This window comes from Toxotes jaculatrix, chromosome 2 (assembly GCF_017976425.1).
Source record: "Toxotes jaculatrix isolate fToxJac2 chromosome 2, fToxJac2.pri, whole genome shotgun sequence".
NCBI lineage: Eukaryota > Metazoa > Chordata > Actinopteri > Toxotidae > Toxotes > Toxotes jaculatrix.
The window spans coordinates 6,909,828-6,926,003 of record NC_054395.1 but is presented as its reverse complement, the minus strand read 5'-3'; the positions used below and the strand labels follow the sequence as shown (position 1 = coordinate 6,926,003).

Below are 16,176 nucleotides of genomic sequence, written 5' to 3'. Positions count from 1 at the left end.
GTGTGTGTGTTATATAAAGTTAATTAATAATTATAACAGGGCCTGTAGCAGTCTGTCCACTGACCACAGAGAGACCAAACTGATATCAAGCCTCCATCAGAGTCTCACTTAAACACTAAACAAGACAATTGTTAAAGTAATGAAGCATTACAGGGACAGTTAACTCTAAAGCAATTATTGACTTTCAAATTGTAATCCCCTTAACTCCCTTGTCACTGAAAAAAGTAATTGTTTTAATGTAATGTGCTGCTATGTAATAAAACCCAGATGAGCTCTTTACTGTTGTCGTCTGCCTCTATCTCTTTTGCTGCAAAACGTGACTTGTGTTCTCCCTGGACTCTGTGCTCTGGTCTTAAATCCACTCTGCTGCTGCATTCCTCCTCTCTGCCTGTCCTCTGCAGTGCGACTGCTTCTGCCACCTGCAGCACTAAATGAACTGTCTGGTTATTTTAAAGCTTTCACCTCTATAGCTTTTAACTCCTTTTCCTTACACTTTTCATTCCATCTCAGGCCACCTCAGGGAAACTCCCAGTAGTTGTGCCTTAAAAGTTCTGATGTTACCACATATTGAATGGTTAGATCCCCCACTTACCTTGATCCAGATCATATTCCTCCATGGTGCTGACAAAGTGAGGTCTGGAGTAGAAGTTATGCGGCCCCGGTTGCTGGAGGCCCCCCAGGCTGAAGAGGCTCCGCTCATTTGCCGCACAGCAGGAAAAGGCTCTCCTGCTTGGGATGCAGGGGTAGCGTGTCCAGCTCTTCGTCTCCAGGTCAAAAGCTTCCAGCGCCGTCACCGGCATCTTTCCCTGACGACCACCTGGTGGAGGCAGGAGAGCATTCAAATCCAGGCTCAGAACACATTTATGATGGTGTCCTGGCTTTACATACATTCACTTAGGTTATGTAACTGCTGAAATCTACTGGGAATGTGATGTTGTAATAACCTGCTGTATCACTATAGTTCTTACATGCAGCCATGTTTAAAGCTACTTCCTCCTAGATTTTTAGCGACATTTAACTTTTGGATTAATATAAAGATGTGCCATCTGCATGCACAGTCTCATAAATGGAATACATTTCCAGGAATATTAGCATGTAGATGAATAAAGCCAAGATCTCGCAGAAACACATTTTCTGACACCATTTTTCCTTGTTTTCCATTTCCTGTTTCTTTTCATTGCTTTTTAATCCCCTGGTCCTGTCACAAACTTTCCTTGGCATTTACATTGAAGTCTGACAGGCATGCAGACCAGCACTGGGACCACATTTCATTTTGGATTAAAAACAGAACACAGCAGTGGGGGGCCTCCCCTTGGACGCCTGCAAGTTGTTTACTTCCACAAATCATAACTTAACCTTGTAAAATCCAACTACAAGGGCAAGGAAAAGTGGTCAGAGAGAAGGTACAGCAGGCAGTGAGGCTGCGAATGATGGAGAAAGGGAAGAGAGGTTGAGGGGAGAGCTGAACAATGTGAGATGGGTGCTGAAGATGGAAAAAAAAAAGGACAAAGACGGGGGAGGAAGGATACCTGAGGCAGAGGGGGAGGAGAAAGGAAAGGAGAGTGAGGGTATCAAGAGCAAAATACAGAAACAAAAAAGGGGAAGAATACAAGACAACGAGTCAATGACACACAGAAATTGTGCAAAAGTAATACGGGGAAGAGAGGAGAATGTGGAGGAGTGAGAGAAGAAAGTGGAAGAGGGTCAGCTGGAGTGGGCACGGTGGCATGGAGATCGATAGCAACAGCGAGACAAAGAGCTGAACTGAGTGGGAAGCATTAGAGTCAGAGAGGTGTGAGAGAAAGGAGGACGGTTTGAGCTAAAAGATCTGTTGATTACAGTAGAATGTACTGTGTGTGCTTTTTTTGTAAGGCTGGATAATTCATATTCAGTTTGAGTTTTACTACAATACACCACAGCTAGACACAGATTTTCCCATTATTATAAAATAAAGAAACTGTGGTTATATACCAGGAAGAAGTGAAACCGGAGCATCCAGGTTCTGTTTCAACAATACTAATAACTAAACATACGACCATGGAACAAAGGCTTTTCTCAACAGTATGTTATGTGGCTCAATTTATATGTTTAGCTAAGGAAGGCAGTTTTTTGAAAAATGATATAGCATTGTTGTTTACTCAATACTAGTGTTTTAGGAGCATTTAATGAACACAATTTCCCATGAGTCCAAGCCATTCATGCGCTAAATGTTTTTGGTCTGACACGTGTGTAATAACAGCAGGACAGAAAGGACTGAATGCTGTAGATGTTTTTAGACAGCAGAGACAAGAAAGCTGAAAATATGATTTAGAAGAAGGCATTGTTGAGTTTTATGGATATGGACGAAACCACGTTACAGTACCTGCTCTGCTGTGCTTGTAGTTTCTCCATGGGAGCTGTAGTTAGCAGTGCTCACAAAGTAATTGTTCAACTTCTCTAAATCAAAGGTTTTAATTTCTACTGATGATTTGTCTCAGAATACAGGAGGTAATTCATTATTCATTCATTATCGATTCATTTTTTTCAGCCCAATGAAAGAAATGCTAAATCAGAAGCTAGTGGAATGGAGACTAGCACAGACATTGCATCATGAGTTCGGCTCTCTGCTGACAGCGTGATAAGATACTGACATTGTACAAACCAATTTAGTCGTGGTCTGAGCTGCACTCTGCTGGACTGGGCTGGATTGAGTCAGTAACAAAAACTCAGTTCAGCATTGATAAGTCATATATGTAAGCATTGATATCACTGACAGAGAAAAACTAAATTATCAGAACAAACGTTAAACTGACTGACGTGAAATTTTGTACATTCATGGTTCACTGAGGATGAATCCTTTGGACGTTTGTGATCCCAACTTTTCCTGTAGCGCCATCCCCTGGTCAAACTTTTAAATCATCATGGCAAATATCTAACATCTACTTGACAGATTGGCACATAACTTTATATAGTCCTTTATGATTCCCAGATGATAAATCCTAAAGACTTTTAAATTACTTTGGTTTAAATAAATGCCAATATAACTTATGACATTCCCATCAGCCATAACTGTTTGTGTCCAGTGTTAATTAGCAAACATTTAGCATTCTAAATGCTAACAAGAAACTACGATGAACACTGTAAACATTCCACCCGTTTCACATCAGCATGTTTTCATTAGCTTTGTGAGCCTGGTGCCATGCTGACGTTAGCATTTTGCTCAAACCTGCTGTTCCTAAATACAACCTTACATAGCTGCTAATGTGGCTGTAGACCCTCAGTCCTGTATTCAGTTGTATCTGATATAATGTAACACAGCAAAACATAATTACATGTTAGAAATGCAGCATAAAAATGCAAAGCTTCCACATTTTTATGCTTCTGAAAGCAAAATACCTGGGTCTTTGTGCCTGTTCTCCATCTCCTCCTATACAGAATCAGGCAGTTAACTTTAACAAGTTGTATAAATTTCCATTTCATTTGTTGCTGATGGCTGAATTCTCATGTACTTCTTTTTGCCTTGAGCTCGACCCACTTCGGCTCAGCAGCCACTGCTTGGATCCTTTCCAAAATGCTCAAGAAAGTAAGCAGTAAAATGCTGTGTGATGGATTGTGTTCTTACAAGCTGTAATGCTTGTTTTTGCATCAATATATCTGCCATTCTGAATGCATCTGAAGTTGTCCTTGCAGCTGAAGGTAGGAGATGCTGACTGTTTTAAACACTCATGACCATTTCTGATTTAGCTGCTGTTAACTGTTGAATAATTTCAGGACGAAGGGCATTCATCTGTGTGGTGCTTTAGATTCTTTATCTGACCTTGTAACTGCAGAAGGGTGGTTTTACTTTAATATACTGTACAGTGCTGTGCCAAAGTTCTTGAAATATTCCACTGAGATATCTGAATGCTGTTAATGAAAGTAACAAACTAACAGACAACTTTCCAGATATAAAAAAAAAGTCAGTGAATGTCTAGGCACATAGCCCAGAGCATGATACAAAAATGAAACGATTACACCAAACAGGTGCTACTGATCAACAAAATAATACGTAGGTTGAACCGAAATCATGATTAGAAACAAAAATATTGTGTTGAGGTAATAAGACTGGGTGAGGGACAAGCTAACTGACAGATTCACCAAAAAGTCTTACACATGGCAAGAATGAGAATAGCAACAAGATACACAGTGGTCATCCTGCATCAGCAAGGTCTCTCACAGGCTGACATTTCACAGCAGACAGGTGTTTCCAGGTGTGCTGTTCCAAGCTTTTCTGAAGAAGCACAAACAGACAGTGTTGAAGACCACACACTCAGTGGTCAGCCAAGAAAACTGAGTGACATATCAAACTGACATATACCCTTGAAAACTGGAAGATGTCCAGTAGCAGCATCAGTGCAGAACTGCCAGGAACCAGTGGGACTCTGGTAAACCCATCTACAGTCCAGCAGTCCAGAGAAACAAAGCTAAGTGACTCACCTGAAAAAATAGGAACTGGGTTACAATGAAAGCACCTGCTGCCAAAAAATGTGAAATATCTGGCTCTGACTGAAGGCAGTTTGTTTGTGAGGGGCTGGACTGCTGCTGCAAGGATGAGTGTGTACAGGCCACACTGAAGCACAGTGCTGGTTCTTTGCAGTTTTGTGGCACCATTTCTCCAACTGGATTTGTGATTTGGTCATAATTAGTAAAGTCCTTAACACTGAGAAGTAGAGGCAGATGAGATCCCTCATGCCGTACCATGAACATATACAGCCAGAGTCATAAAGAACTATGTTCAGGCACAAGAGCAAGGAGCCCTGCAACTGGGTCCAATATAACTGGTGTTGTTTTAAAGACAAAGGGTGTTTTACTTCTGTTTCTGTTTATTACATACACTTTGTATGAAGTTAATTGATTACTGAAATTGATATATAATGACTGATAATTCATGGCATTATTTTTCCACAAGTGCTTCAACTTTTGCACAGTACTGCATATGCCACATTCTCTGCATGCAGTAAGATACTTGTGCAATAAAGGAAGTACTGTGTGTGTGTGTGTGTGTGTGTGTGTGTGTGTGTGTGTGTGTGTGTACATGTTTTTCTATGGTGGCATGGATACATTTTGGTTTGAAACAATTGTGAGGTCTTTTTGGCCTCACTTTCCAACAGACCTTCAAAGGGCTGCTTGAGAGTTATGGTTTTTTAGGGTTCAGGACAGAATTAGGTTTAGGTTAGGGTGAAGGCTGGGGTTAGGTAGGCATTTAGTTGTGATAGTTAAGGTTAATTTAAGGGGTAAGGGAATGAACTATGTCAATGAGTGTCCTCACAAAGATAGAAGTATAAATGTTTGTGTGTGCTCTCAAGAGATAAGTATTTATACACGTCTTTTTATTTCAAGTATTTTTGAACACCCTTGACTTGCTTGACAGCCTCTTCTGAGCTGTACTTGCATGCTGATTACCAACCCTGACACTGCAACAAAACCCTTGGTTCAAATCGTGCATAAAAACACACACACACAAACACACAGAATTTTATAGCAGTATGAAGCCTGATGAGTTACGTCATATGCCAGTACGCCTGCTGTTGACTGGGAACATAGAATTTCAATTGAAGGAGGCTGAGGCACCCACTGATCCAAACACATCCCCGAGTGGAGCAACAGCTGAAGAAGCAGCATGAATTTACAAGGTACGGTAAACTTTTCAAGTGCATCAAGTGAACAGGCATTACATGCACACTACATGACTGAGAGAGGGAGAGACATGGAGAGAAAGAGAAACAGATGATGACCTGGATTTCCTCTTATGAAACAAAGAGAATGAATATTACATTGTTCTGTTTGCACATCATTCATAACTCTGTGCGTAATGTGATATAATGTGATTAAACTCTCATGGGTGGATGTGTGTGTGTGTGTGTGTGTGTGTGTGTGTGTGTGTGTGTGTGTGTGTGTGTTGTGTCCATGTGGGTGCACTTTAGATTAGCCCCTCTTCTCTGTCCCATGCACTTGCCAGGCATCACTGGCTCCAGCCACTCCAAGATGAATTAGCTTTCCAGTCTGCAGAGAAGTTATGGATGTTTTATTCTGGGGGCAAACCTCTCTTTTTACTGCATCATCTTCTCATATTATATTTGATTTTGGTGTTTGATTTAGAGAAGAGGTCTGCTGGCTCTCCCACTGACTCCACTGATACTGCACATATATTGTTGTCGAGCTCTAAAGTGCGGTGCACAGTAATTCAGAGGTCATACCAGTCCCAAACCACAGCAGAGTTCTTCCTCTACTTCTAGCCAATAACCACAACGCTGTCAGCAGCAAAGCTAAAGCAGCATCGTGCACTGAAATACAATTTCAACAGACACATTTTCTTTGTAGTGTCGCAGTCCATGAGAATTTCATTTCATGGTTTCGAGCAGCCAGAAAAAAACAGCACTAAAACTCACAGGTGAGACTTGACAGGTGTGATTATAAGTTAAAAGTGCAAAGGTTTAGCTGCTGTGTGCTCAAATTTAAGCAGTATAGCACAAAGGTTGAAAACAGGGGGAGTCACAACCAATCTTCTCATCTAACTCTTCACCAGAAAGCAAATGAGTACATTTCACAAAATGTTGAATTTTTGCTTTAAGTTGATAGACATAAAGGGAAATATTGGCCTAAACCAGCAAACTTAACAATTTGAAGGTCTAGATCAGTGTCTCCCAACCAGGGTTACTTGTACCTCAGCGGGTATTTTCTAAGATTATCTAATCATTCAACTAATTGGAAAAATTAGAATCATGATTTGGTAAAAAAAAATCTATCTTCTTTTTTAAAATCTACATATTTATGTTAAAGAGGAAACAGACTGCACAGTCTAAAATGTTAAAGCCAGGTCTTTGCAGAAAAATGACAGCAGGTAAGTGCAAAGACAGCAGTGTAAATGTTGGGGTGACACTACTACCTAGTCATGAGAAGCAGTGCTGACATACAGCTCGTGGAACTGTACATCATGCACTTTATTCTTAAAATGTCAGTACTGTATTCAGTATGGTTGGATTTAAGGACCTGTCACGTTTTTCTGCAAAGTCAGGTCTTTAAATGTTGAAACACGGTTAAAGCACAGGTCATATGCAGTGTTTTGACATACATGTATATGTATATGTGCTTTTTGAATCTGACTGATGTGTTTACTTAATGAGCATCACCACTTTTTCTTTCCTTCCCTGTCCAAACTCTGCCCATCTCATACTTTACATATTGTCTTGTAGTTGGAATTGGAAACTTTGAAAATCTCTGAGTTGCTGTATTTGTCCCAGACTGTTGTCATGTTGATATGGGAGTGCACAGAACACTACAGAACTGATCTCAGATCAGGTGTACAGATTACAACATCAGTCCACCTTGACAAAAGACTTTCTTTGTGGATTAAGTAATCATGATATTACACAAAAATCACTTGAGAGGTCACTGTGAACACAGCAGCTGAACTTCATTCAATTATTAAATATTACATCAAATAATATCACTTTCGACATCACTACAAAAATTTTTACTGTATTTATCTTCGTGACATAGTGAGACATCAAGTCCATGAACCCCATCAGCCTCCAACTTCGCCTCCTCCAAGTAATTCTTAGAGTACCTGTTGTCTACAGCTGTTTCATACTGTAAGAAAAGCTTCTCCTTCAATCCATTAAATCCCTGCAGACATCTGAAGGCAGCAGGACACATATGCTGATAAATCTGCAGCCTCTGACATGAGAAGTGCTGAGCCAGAGAGCAGTGCCATTATGCTCAGCTCTCCACTGTGTTTATCTTCATTCAGTCACATGAAAATGATACCAGGCTGCAACAAAGTGAACCCATACGATACTACTCACAGCAGATTGGTCGGATTCATTATTCTGTTGTTTCTGTGGGAGATTACAGCAGCTCATCAGTCCTGTGTGTCACTGCCTCCTTTCTTTTTAGCAACAGCAGCATTTCATGTTTTATTTTTGAAATGCATCATGATGTTGTGTCACATTTTAAATGGTTACATTGATGATGTAACCATATACAACATGAGATATAGTAGAAATAAATCTCAAAAACAGTATTGAACCGATGCAGCCATAAATAGCTTCAATATTTTTACCACTTATTTCTATCATCATTGTGCAGGTTAAATAAAAACCCATGCAGCTGCCTCTGGCTGCTTCTTTGAAGTGAAGAAGCCTCTTTCCATTTGTTGAGCTGTTGAACAGTTGTATCAGAGGGTTAAGACCAGTGATGTGAATTCATTAATCACCACATCCTCTGATTTATATTCAACCTTAGCCAGCCCTTTTGCACTAACATGAGCCAAAATTGCAGGTGAGCTTGGAGACGCCCACACAGTCTCTGCACCCAAGACCGACCTGCTTTGTACCTGTGCTGCTAAAATTGGGGCTGAAAGTTTAATTCTAACTTCTCCACTTATTCCCTGCCACAAATTTCAACGTGAGCCAAGCAACACAAAGAACTAACCTATTACAGTATTTCTGGATTTTGTATAGTGCATATACCTGCATCAACTCATTTTTTTTAGGCCTCCCCCGGGGCAGTGGATAAAAGCTGTAAACACAACCCTGACGTATTATCACCTTTTAAGATGACAGTTTACACACCCAGCACACACAGAGCAACATTAGCATTCATCTGGAGTCTTGTTTGCGTCCACCTAAAAACTGCAAAACCAATATTCACTGTTCTCCCAACTCCTGAGGAAAATATCAGTACAGGGTACAGTGGCATTATCAGAGCTTTCTGCTGATGTTTTCAAAAACAAAGCCTTTGAGAGCAGCGAGAGTGAATCAAAACAGTAAAGCTGCAGGCTGTAATATCAAAATAATGAGCTAAAAGACACTAAAAAGCTCCATAAAGCTGAGGAAACATAACTTTCAGGTGGTTTCATCTGCATAAAGACCTCCCTTGACATGCTTCAGCTACATAGTCATTTCATCTTCAAATACTCTGATCAAATACTGATCAGAGAAGCTTTTAGTCAAAGAAGCAGCACCACAATGAAAAAAGTACAAATGAGAGGGCTGCATTATAAACGTTGCTTGAGTAGTGCAGCAATTATGAACAAAACACCTTGAATTATTCAAAGTGAAAAATACTCGCTACGCAGGAAAATGGCTCCTGTCAGTTTGAATCATATTTGATTATTATTACATTTGCATTCATTTCCGAGCAGCATTTTAATGTTGCTCCAGGTAGAAATGAGGCTGCTTCAAACCGCATTGTGACTGTTGATGTCAAGGTTGCTGGTTATAGCACTAGCAGGGAGCCGACACAAAGACAGGCTGATGCAATGAAGTTGCTCTAACAGCTGAAAAACAGGCTTACAGGCAGACGGGTGGACAAGCAGGAAGGTGGGTTTGTCAGGCAGGTGGGTTGACAGACAACAGGAAGGCAGGCAACGGGAAACTTAAATGCAGGTAGAAGGCACATAGGAAAACACACTGGAACATAAACAGACAATCCAACAAGGAGCTGGTGGTAATGGCAGGTTTAAATACTGGCTGGGGTGACAGGGAAACTGGGAACGGGTATGTAAGTGGGCAGGGAGATGCTCAGGTGATGGAAAATGGCAAACAGGTGAGCAGGTGGATATGAAGACTGAGAGAAAGTCTGTGGACATCTGGTGGGTGGATGGAGAATGACAGGTCTGGGGAAATGAAGGGAAGAACATGGCCTGGGAGACGTGAACAGGGGCAGGAAATGGGGGCTGAGGGGAACTGAGGAGCAGATTGTAACAGCTGGTATGTGAATGCACAACAACAGACAGAACAACACAACTAATCACGTTTTGTTTATAAAATCATTCTGTGCAAAGTAAGTAGTAACTACAGTTGTGATATAAAGTTGTGCTATAAATAGAGCAGCACAAAGTACAATACTGATTTGTAGTTGAGTAGTTGAGTACATACTCAATTACATTCCACTGCTGTTAGTCTGCTTTAGTTTTCAGTATTTGCTGTTGTTCTAAACACACACAATATGTTGTCAAATTGAGGAAAGTTTTCTCGGCATGTTGAGCGCTCTCAGCCGCAGAAGAATCAGTCATTTTCATCATTAAAGGGGTCATTCTGTCCCCCTGGTAGAGTGTGTGAGGATAAACGTTGGAAATGGAAATGACCAAAGCTCCAGCTCTCAGGAGGTTGTAGCTCCTCTGTGTTGAATGTGGACTGTGTTGTTGCTCGTAGCGTGTAGTGAAATTGATTCATCTCTTTGCAAACTGCTTCTTTAGTGAAGTAAAATGATCGTACCCTGCCTTGTGTGATTCCAATTTCTCTCTCAGCAGAGGTGTGAAATTTTGTGTCACTAAGCAATAACAGCCCCCCAAAGAGACACAATGTGAACTGATGTAACCTCTGATCATGGATGGAAAATGACTGGGTGGCAAAAGTGCTCTGAGGGAAAAACACAAAACACAGGCTCTGCACTGAATACGTTTAATTTTTTCTTTCCCGCAGAGCAGCTTTTAACTCCAGACCTGCCCCTCTGATCAATATTGTGTTAAGACTGCGAGACTCCATAGACCTGAGAGACACAGTTTTGTCTTTCTATCAGTTCCTTTTACAGCTCTAACACTGCCAGGAAGATAAAGTCACAGAGCTAAAAGGCTGATGGTAAAATCTGTACAACACTCACACATCCCTAGACGGGGGGGAAGAACAAAGTAAAACAATATGAGTGTGTAAGACTGACTGAACCAGCTAACGTCACAACTTTTATGGAGAGGAGACAAACTCTTACTTTCCCTTTGTCTCCTCTGTATAAGCACTGAGTCTGCATCAGAGTAACCTAGAGGTTCAAGATGGTCCCATAACACCAAAGGGTTTGAGGACTGACGCTCTTCAAATATATCGTCCATCACTAGCTGTCAATGACACTTAGAAAGTAACATGTCCCTCCTCACTCTAACCAATCCCTAAACTGAGAGACTGTGGGTCTATGGGCAACAAAGAAGAGGCAGGTGTAAGAAGTGGGAAAGAACAGTGATTCCCAAAGGTGCTGCAAGTTTTGTTAACTTCCCTTTTTCTTAAAAACTAAACCTGTTTAATAATATTTCACCATTAACAGCAAGGCAACATTAATAGCAGCATAAGCAAAAAGCATCAAAATAACAGCATTAAAAACCTCTACTGAACATAAGGCTTTGCCACAGCTAAATATAGTCACAACAGCCCATGGAAACGGTTGCTGTAGTAACACAACACGCTTTCCAGCACTTTAGTTTTCTCGATACACAGCGGTCAGAAATACCAACTGTCAGAGCAAGCAGAGGAAAGATTTGTCACTACAAATAGACCGCAAAGAAATGCTGATACGTCTTGGACCTCAGCAAGACGAAACCGGAGCTGACCAAAGGACTACAATCAGACAGCACAGTTAAAGCTGTTTGGTTTATAGCTTTTTGTGGATAAGTAAAGTTAGCTTTGCCACAATGGGACGTCTCATCTACAGACACTGCTCCAATTCCATGGGTAAAAAGGGACTAAATGAAATGCTAATCCATCAAGTATATGTTGAGATAGTATTTTGTTGGATAAATGAAAACTTTGACCTGCTGGTGGCACTAGATGAAAACTCATCCAGAGTCATCTGGATTGATCATCTGGCGACCATGAATGTTTGTGCCAAATTACATGAGTCAAAGCTAACATGTCAGCTAATTAGTGCCATGGTTTAAAAGAGTCTGGGAACTACTAGGATAGAAACAGACTGTAGGTGAATGAAATACTGAGATACGAAAAGATAAAAAAGAGAGAAATGAGATGATGAGATCTCATGTCCTACCCAACATGTAGATTTTGTTTCCTGTTACGAAGGGTGTGGCTCCGTACCGCGGCGTGGGCATGGAGGTCATCGGCTGCCACTGGTCCTTCTCTGCCTCATACACCCTCACCAAGGCCTGTGGTGTGGTGTCTGCTCCCATGCCCCCTAACGCATACACCTTCCCATCTGCAGAGAGACACACAAGACAGAAACTCATTATAAATTAACAGCTATTAAGGAGCTTATTATTATCATTTACTCTCTTGGTGCCACAATGTGATCAATAGACGACTTCTGTAAATCTTGTATCCAGGTCGATACGAGGTGAATGGAGGAAAGATGCTGCAAACACCTCTCCAAACTGCCAGAGGAAGAGCTGCATCACGGTGCCCTTTCATCCTGCCATTTCAGGTCTAGCTGTCATGTCCACTATTTGTCTCCTCTGTCTACAGTCATCCAAACAATCTGCAATATTTATGCCCGGGTATGACAAACTTCCAGATGACCCACAAATGACTCTTCTACAAGGACACATGCAAACACCCCCAACTACTGCAGAGTCATTAGAATATACAGAGAAGCAACAGAAAGTAAAGAGAGGAAAAGTGCTGAGCAAGCAAACATAGTGCTCCTGCTGAAATACTGCAGGGGGAGAAAAAAGGAGAGAAAGGAGAAGATGAAAGGGAAGGAGAGAAGAGAGGAGAGGAGAGGAGAGGAGAGAGGAGAGAGTTATAGATTAGCAGCCCATTAACACTCTGAAAGTTGTGACAACTTAAATGTGAAGGAGCGAGAGAAAGAGAGAGAGGGAAAGAGAGAGAGAGAGAGAGAGGGAAACTGAGAGACATGGAGGGAGAGGGGGAGGAGGGAGAGGGGGAGCATCTCCACAACACCAAGACAGATGACAGATCCATGGAGCTGTGACTTAAACTGTGAAGAATAAAGCAATAATAAATCTGTCACTCAGAATGCAGCCGAACACAAGTGCGATTGCCACGCAGAGCAGCGGCTTTGACTGAGTAAATCCAATTTTACTGCTGAACATAAAATAAATGACGCAGCAAGGACACTTTCATCACATAGAGCGTGTCGCAATGCATGCACACGGAGAGGCGGGGCGGGGCCGAGCAGAAATGCGAAATATACATGTGACTGTGTGTGTTTTTTTCAGAGCTCAGTGGGTTGAGATTGAGCAGACCACCAACACTGTAAAGAGCCACATGTACCACAGTGCATGCACCAATGTTCAGTTTAGCCTCATTTGAGACTGCTGGACTGTCATTATAATGACTTTTAATTGGTTTTTGGTAAGATCACCTATTATAATGCATGAGGAGAGTCTAAGCTAACAGCTCTGTGAGGCTGGTCATTGTAATGAAAACCAAACTGTTAGAGAGATTAACCAAAGCACTGGACAAACTGAAACTTTGACCTGATCGTGCTGCTAGATGAAAAGTTCACAAAGACGGTTAATGTGTCCACCAAGCCTGATGATCCATAAAACACTTCAAGATTTAACTCCAAACCTTAAATTTTAACCTCATGGTGGTGCTACCAGAAAGATCAGGGGTTCACCAATGTGTGAGAGCCCTTACAAATTCTTTTAACCCTAAATCTTTCTTACTTTCGTCGGTAAGGGTTGCTCATACAAGTGTTCCAAGTCAGTTTCTTAGTAACAACACAAACTTCTCATTAATTCAATTCAAAGCTGCCGATTTGTGAGATTGGATCATTGGAACAATTGATGCCCCTGAATTTTGTGATGTGGTTGCACCAGCTGTGTGTAAGTTCAGACTTAGCCTAGTTCAAACATATTCAGACCCATTAACTACATGGTGGAACTGCTGTGTAGCTGATTGAACCGACTGACAAAGCTAATGTGATTTTGCTAACACACAACCAATTTAGAGTGAAGAGTAAAAGTGATAATATGGAGTACAGCTTGAACTGAAACATGATAATCTATGAAGTTCATTTTAGTAGCCTGTTTTTATTTTAGTCAGCTACGGTAAAATTGTTCAATCCAAAGCTCTTGACCATAAATTTTGTCCAAACCTAAGAGAAAATTCTAAATACGAACAAACTGATGAACATAAAAAATTCTCCTAAATCCCTCACATGTTCCACTGAAGAACAATTCTGTTCATATTTCTTGCTTTTGGCCCATTGTCGATATTCCCACTACAAAAGCGAAGTGAAAGTGATTTCTTCCTGGTGTGCTTCATTCCAAGCAATAAAGAGGACAGCTTAGTGAAAAAGGTATCATTATAATTTTATGAGTCTCATTCTAAATGTCAGTGGGAGGTCTCTATCATAAAATGTAATTACCAAACCGGCAAAACTGCCTCATGGAAAAAACAGAAGTTGGACAAATTAAGGATTACAAGGACAAGGAAAAGATGAGGTGACTTAACAGACTCCAGGAAATGGAAACCTTGTGTGTACGTTTGTGTGTGTGTGTCCAGCAGAAGACAGAATTTAAATTAGTGAGAAATAAAGTAGATTAAACAACAATGGGTATGTGTGTATGAGTGCCTATAATAGAGCAAATTATTTCCCATGAAGGATGTGTGTCTGTGCTTGAACCAATTCAAAACGGCACAAAGAAAATCGTCCAAATGTCCATCAGACTAAACTGCTTTTACTCGAGCTTGTACACGTCCAAAAGCGCCTCTTGTCACAGCGGAAGTGTCTCCATGTACAATGAAATGAGAATCTATTTTCTCTGAGATTAAATGTGGGGGAAAAGGCCTTTACATGCCCAGAGAAGCATTTGGTTATGTAAAAGTTTCCTTTTAAATGTGTTCTCTGGGGGAAGTTTGGGTTTTATCAGGCATTAAATCACAAAATGACACAGCACTTTCATCCTGTATAACACACTGGACCAAGTGTATTCTGGGAAAAGACAGAGGATTAAATCTCTCTTGTATAATTTTATATAACTTAGTAGTACTGTGCATAATTTTCATCCACATTGCTCATTATCAGAATATAAAAGGAGAGACAAGACCTAATTTTTCACAATCCAGTTTTCAAATGAAACAATGATAACAAGCGATGATACCGAATACTGATTCTTTCAAAAGTCAGCTGACACACCTAAAATGAAAATACATCATACCCCCGGTGTTCTCCCAGAGCACAGAAACCGGATGGTTTCTGTGAATTTGCTGGGAAGTGTCTGGTGGCTGGGCCTTGACTCGTGGGCTCTGATCAGGCACAGCCCAAAAAAAATTACTCTAGGCCTGCATCCTGTGGACCCACCAACAGCAGGGATAGGAATCGGGGTCAGGTGCAATGCAAGCCAGGTGGTAGGCAAGGACAGGGACCTCAGTTGGCCGATTCTTGGCAGCTCCTGCACCAGCTGGAGGTGTTGAGTGCCTTGTCCAGGTGAGGTTACTTCAGCTTGAAAACTTTAATTCATAGTGGCGTCTTAAACCATTCCCAGTCTGGTCCCTCTCTTGGGACCAGTTTGCCTTAGGAGACCCAACCAGGTGCTTTAGCCCTCACAACAGCTCCCAGTGACACAGCTTGTTTACTCGTGCCCTGCGTTGTTTTCTTGTAAACATGAAAATACAATCATGTGAACATATTATTGTATCCTTGCAGCCTGACAAACGTGTTGAGCACTTTTCTGTCCTCAGAAAACATTTACAAAAGAAAATTTTTAAATCTGTGTTGTTTAAATCATGATTACCAGCTTCCTCTCCCTTGTCTTTGCTGGTGCATTGCTCCATTTTCAGTGTATCACCTCCACCAACCAGCAGCCTGCTCAGAAAAACATTGCTCTATAGCATTAGTGGTCAAAAACTCCACAGGGTACCTTTAAGTTGCAGTGTGGTATGTCAAGATGTTTGAGCATGTGCAAAAAAAAAAAAAAAAGGGCAACAAATGACAGAGAGTTTAAACCATGTGGTTTCTGTAAATGGAAGTTTAAATTTCTTTAAGTTCAAATACATCTCACCAAGAGCAGAATAACTGATAAAAGCCTAAAGCAGAAAAAACTGTGAATAATGTATAACAAAGATGGAGAAGAGGTGATCAAAAAGTTGATCTGAGTCACCTTTACTTATTACACTGCAGTGCTGTGGCTCAGGTGGCAGATCAAGTAGCGTGCTGATCCCTAGGTTGGCGGTCTTATTGCTGAAGGTTGCTGAAACTTTCTGCAGCCTGTGAGGACGATGACGGCAGACTCTACTCAGGACTGAAAAATGCACTTTCACCTCCCGTGTTTGTTTATTTGTTTGTTGTTTCATTTAGCAATCAAAGATAAGACAATAAATGTAAATGTAAAGCATTATCATCAAGTGTGGGAACATTTTTGTTATCCATCTTTTTAATCCACTGATTGTATTGTATGTATGTATTTATTTATTTATCTTTCCTTGGTTGAAGAAGCTTTGCGCCCCTTGTAAAGGTCTACAGCTT

General features: G+C 41.0%; 1 protein-coding gene across 1 annotated transcript in view; it reads right to left on the bottom strand.

Annotated features, from left to right (window-relative positions):
- The window catches only part of LOC121196054 (kelch domain-containing protein 8B-like), a 114,800-nt gene that overhangs the window by 38,153 nt on the left and 60,471 nt on the right, over positions 1-16,176 (bottom strand). The window contains exons 2-3 of the mRNA XM_041059829.1: positions 11,773-11,937; positions 593-817 (exon numbers count right to left, since the gene is read on the bottom strand). Of these exons, the coding sequence (XP_040915763.1) occupies positions 593-817; positions 11,773-11,937 (390 nt within the window). The remainder of the gene's footprint in view (positions 1-592; positions 818-11,772; positions 11,938-16,176) is intronic.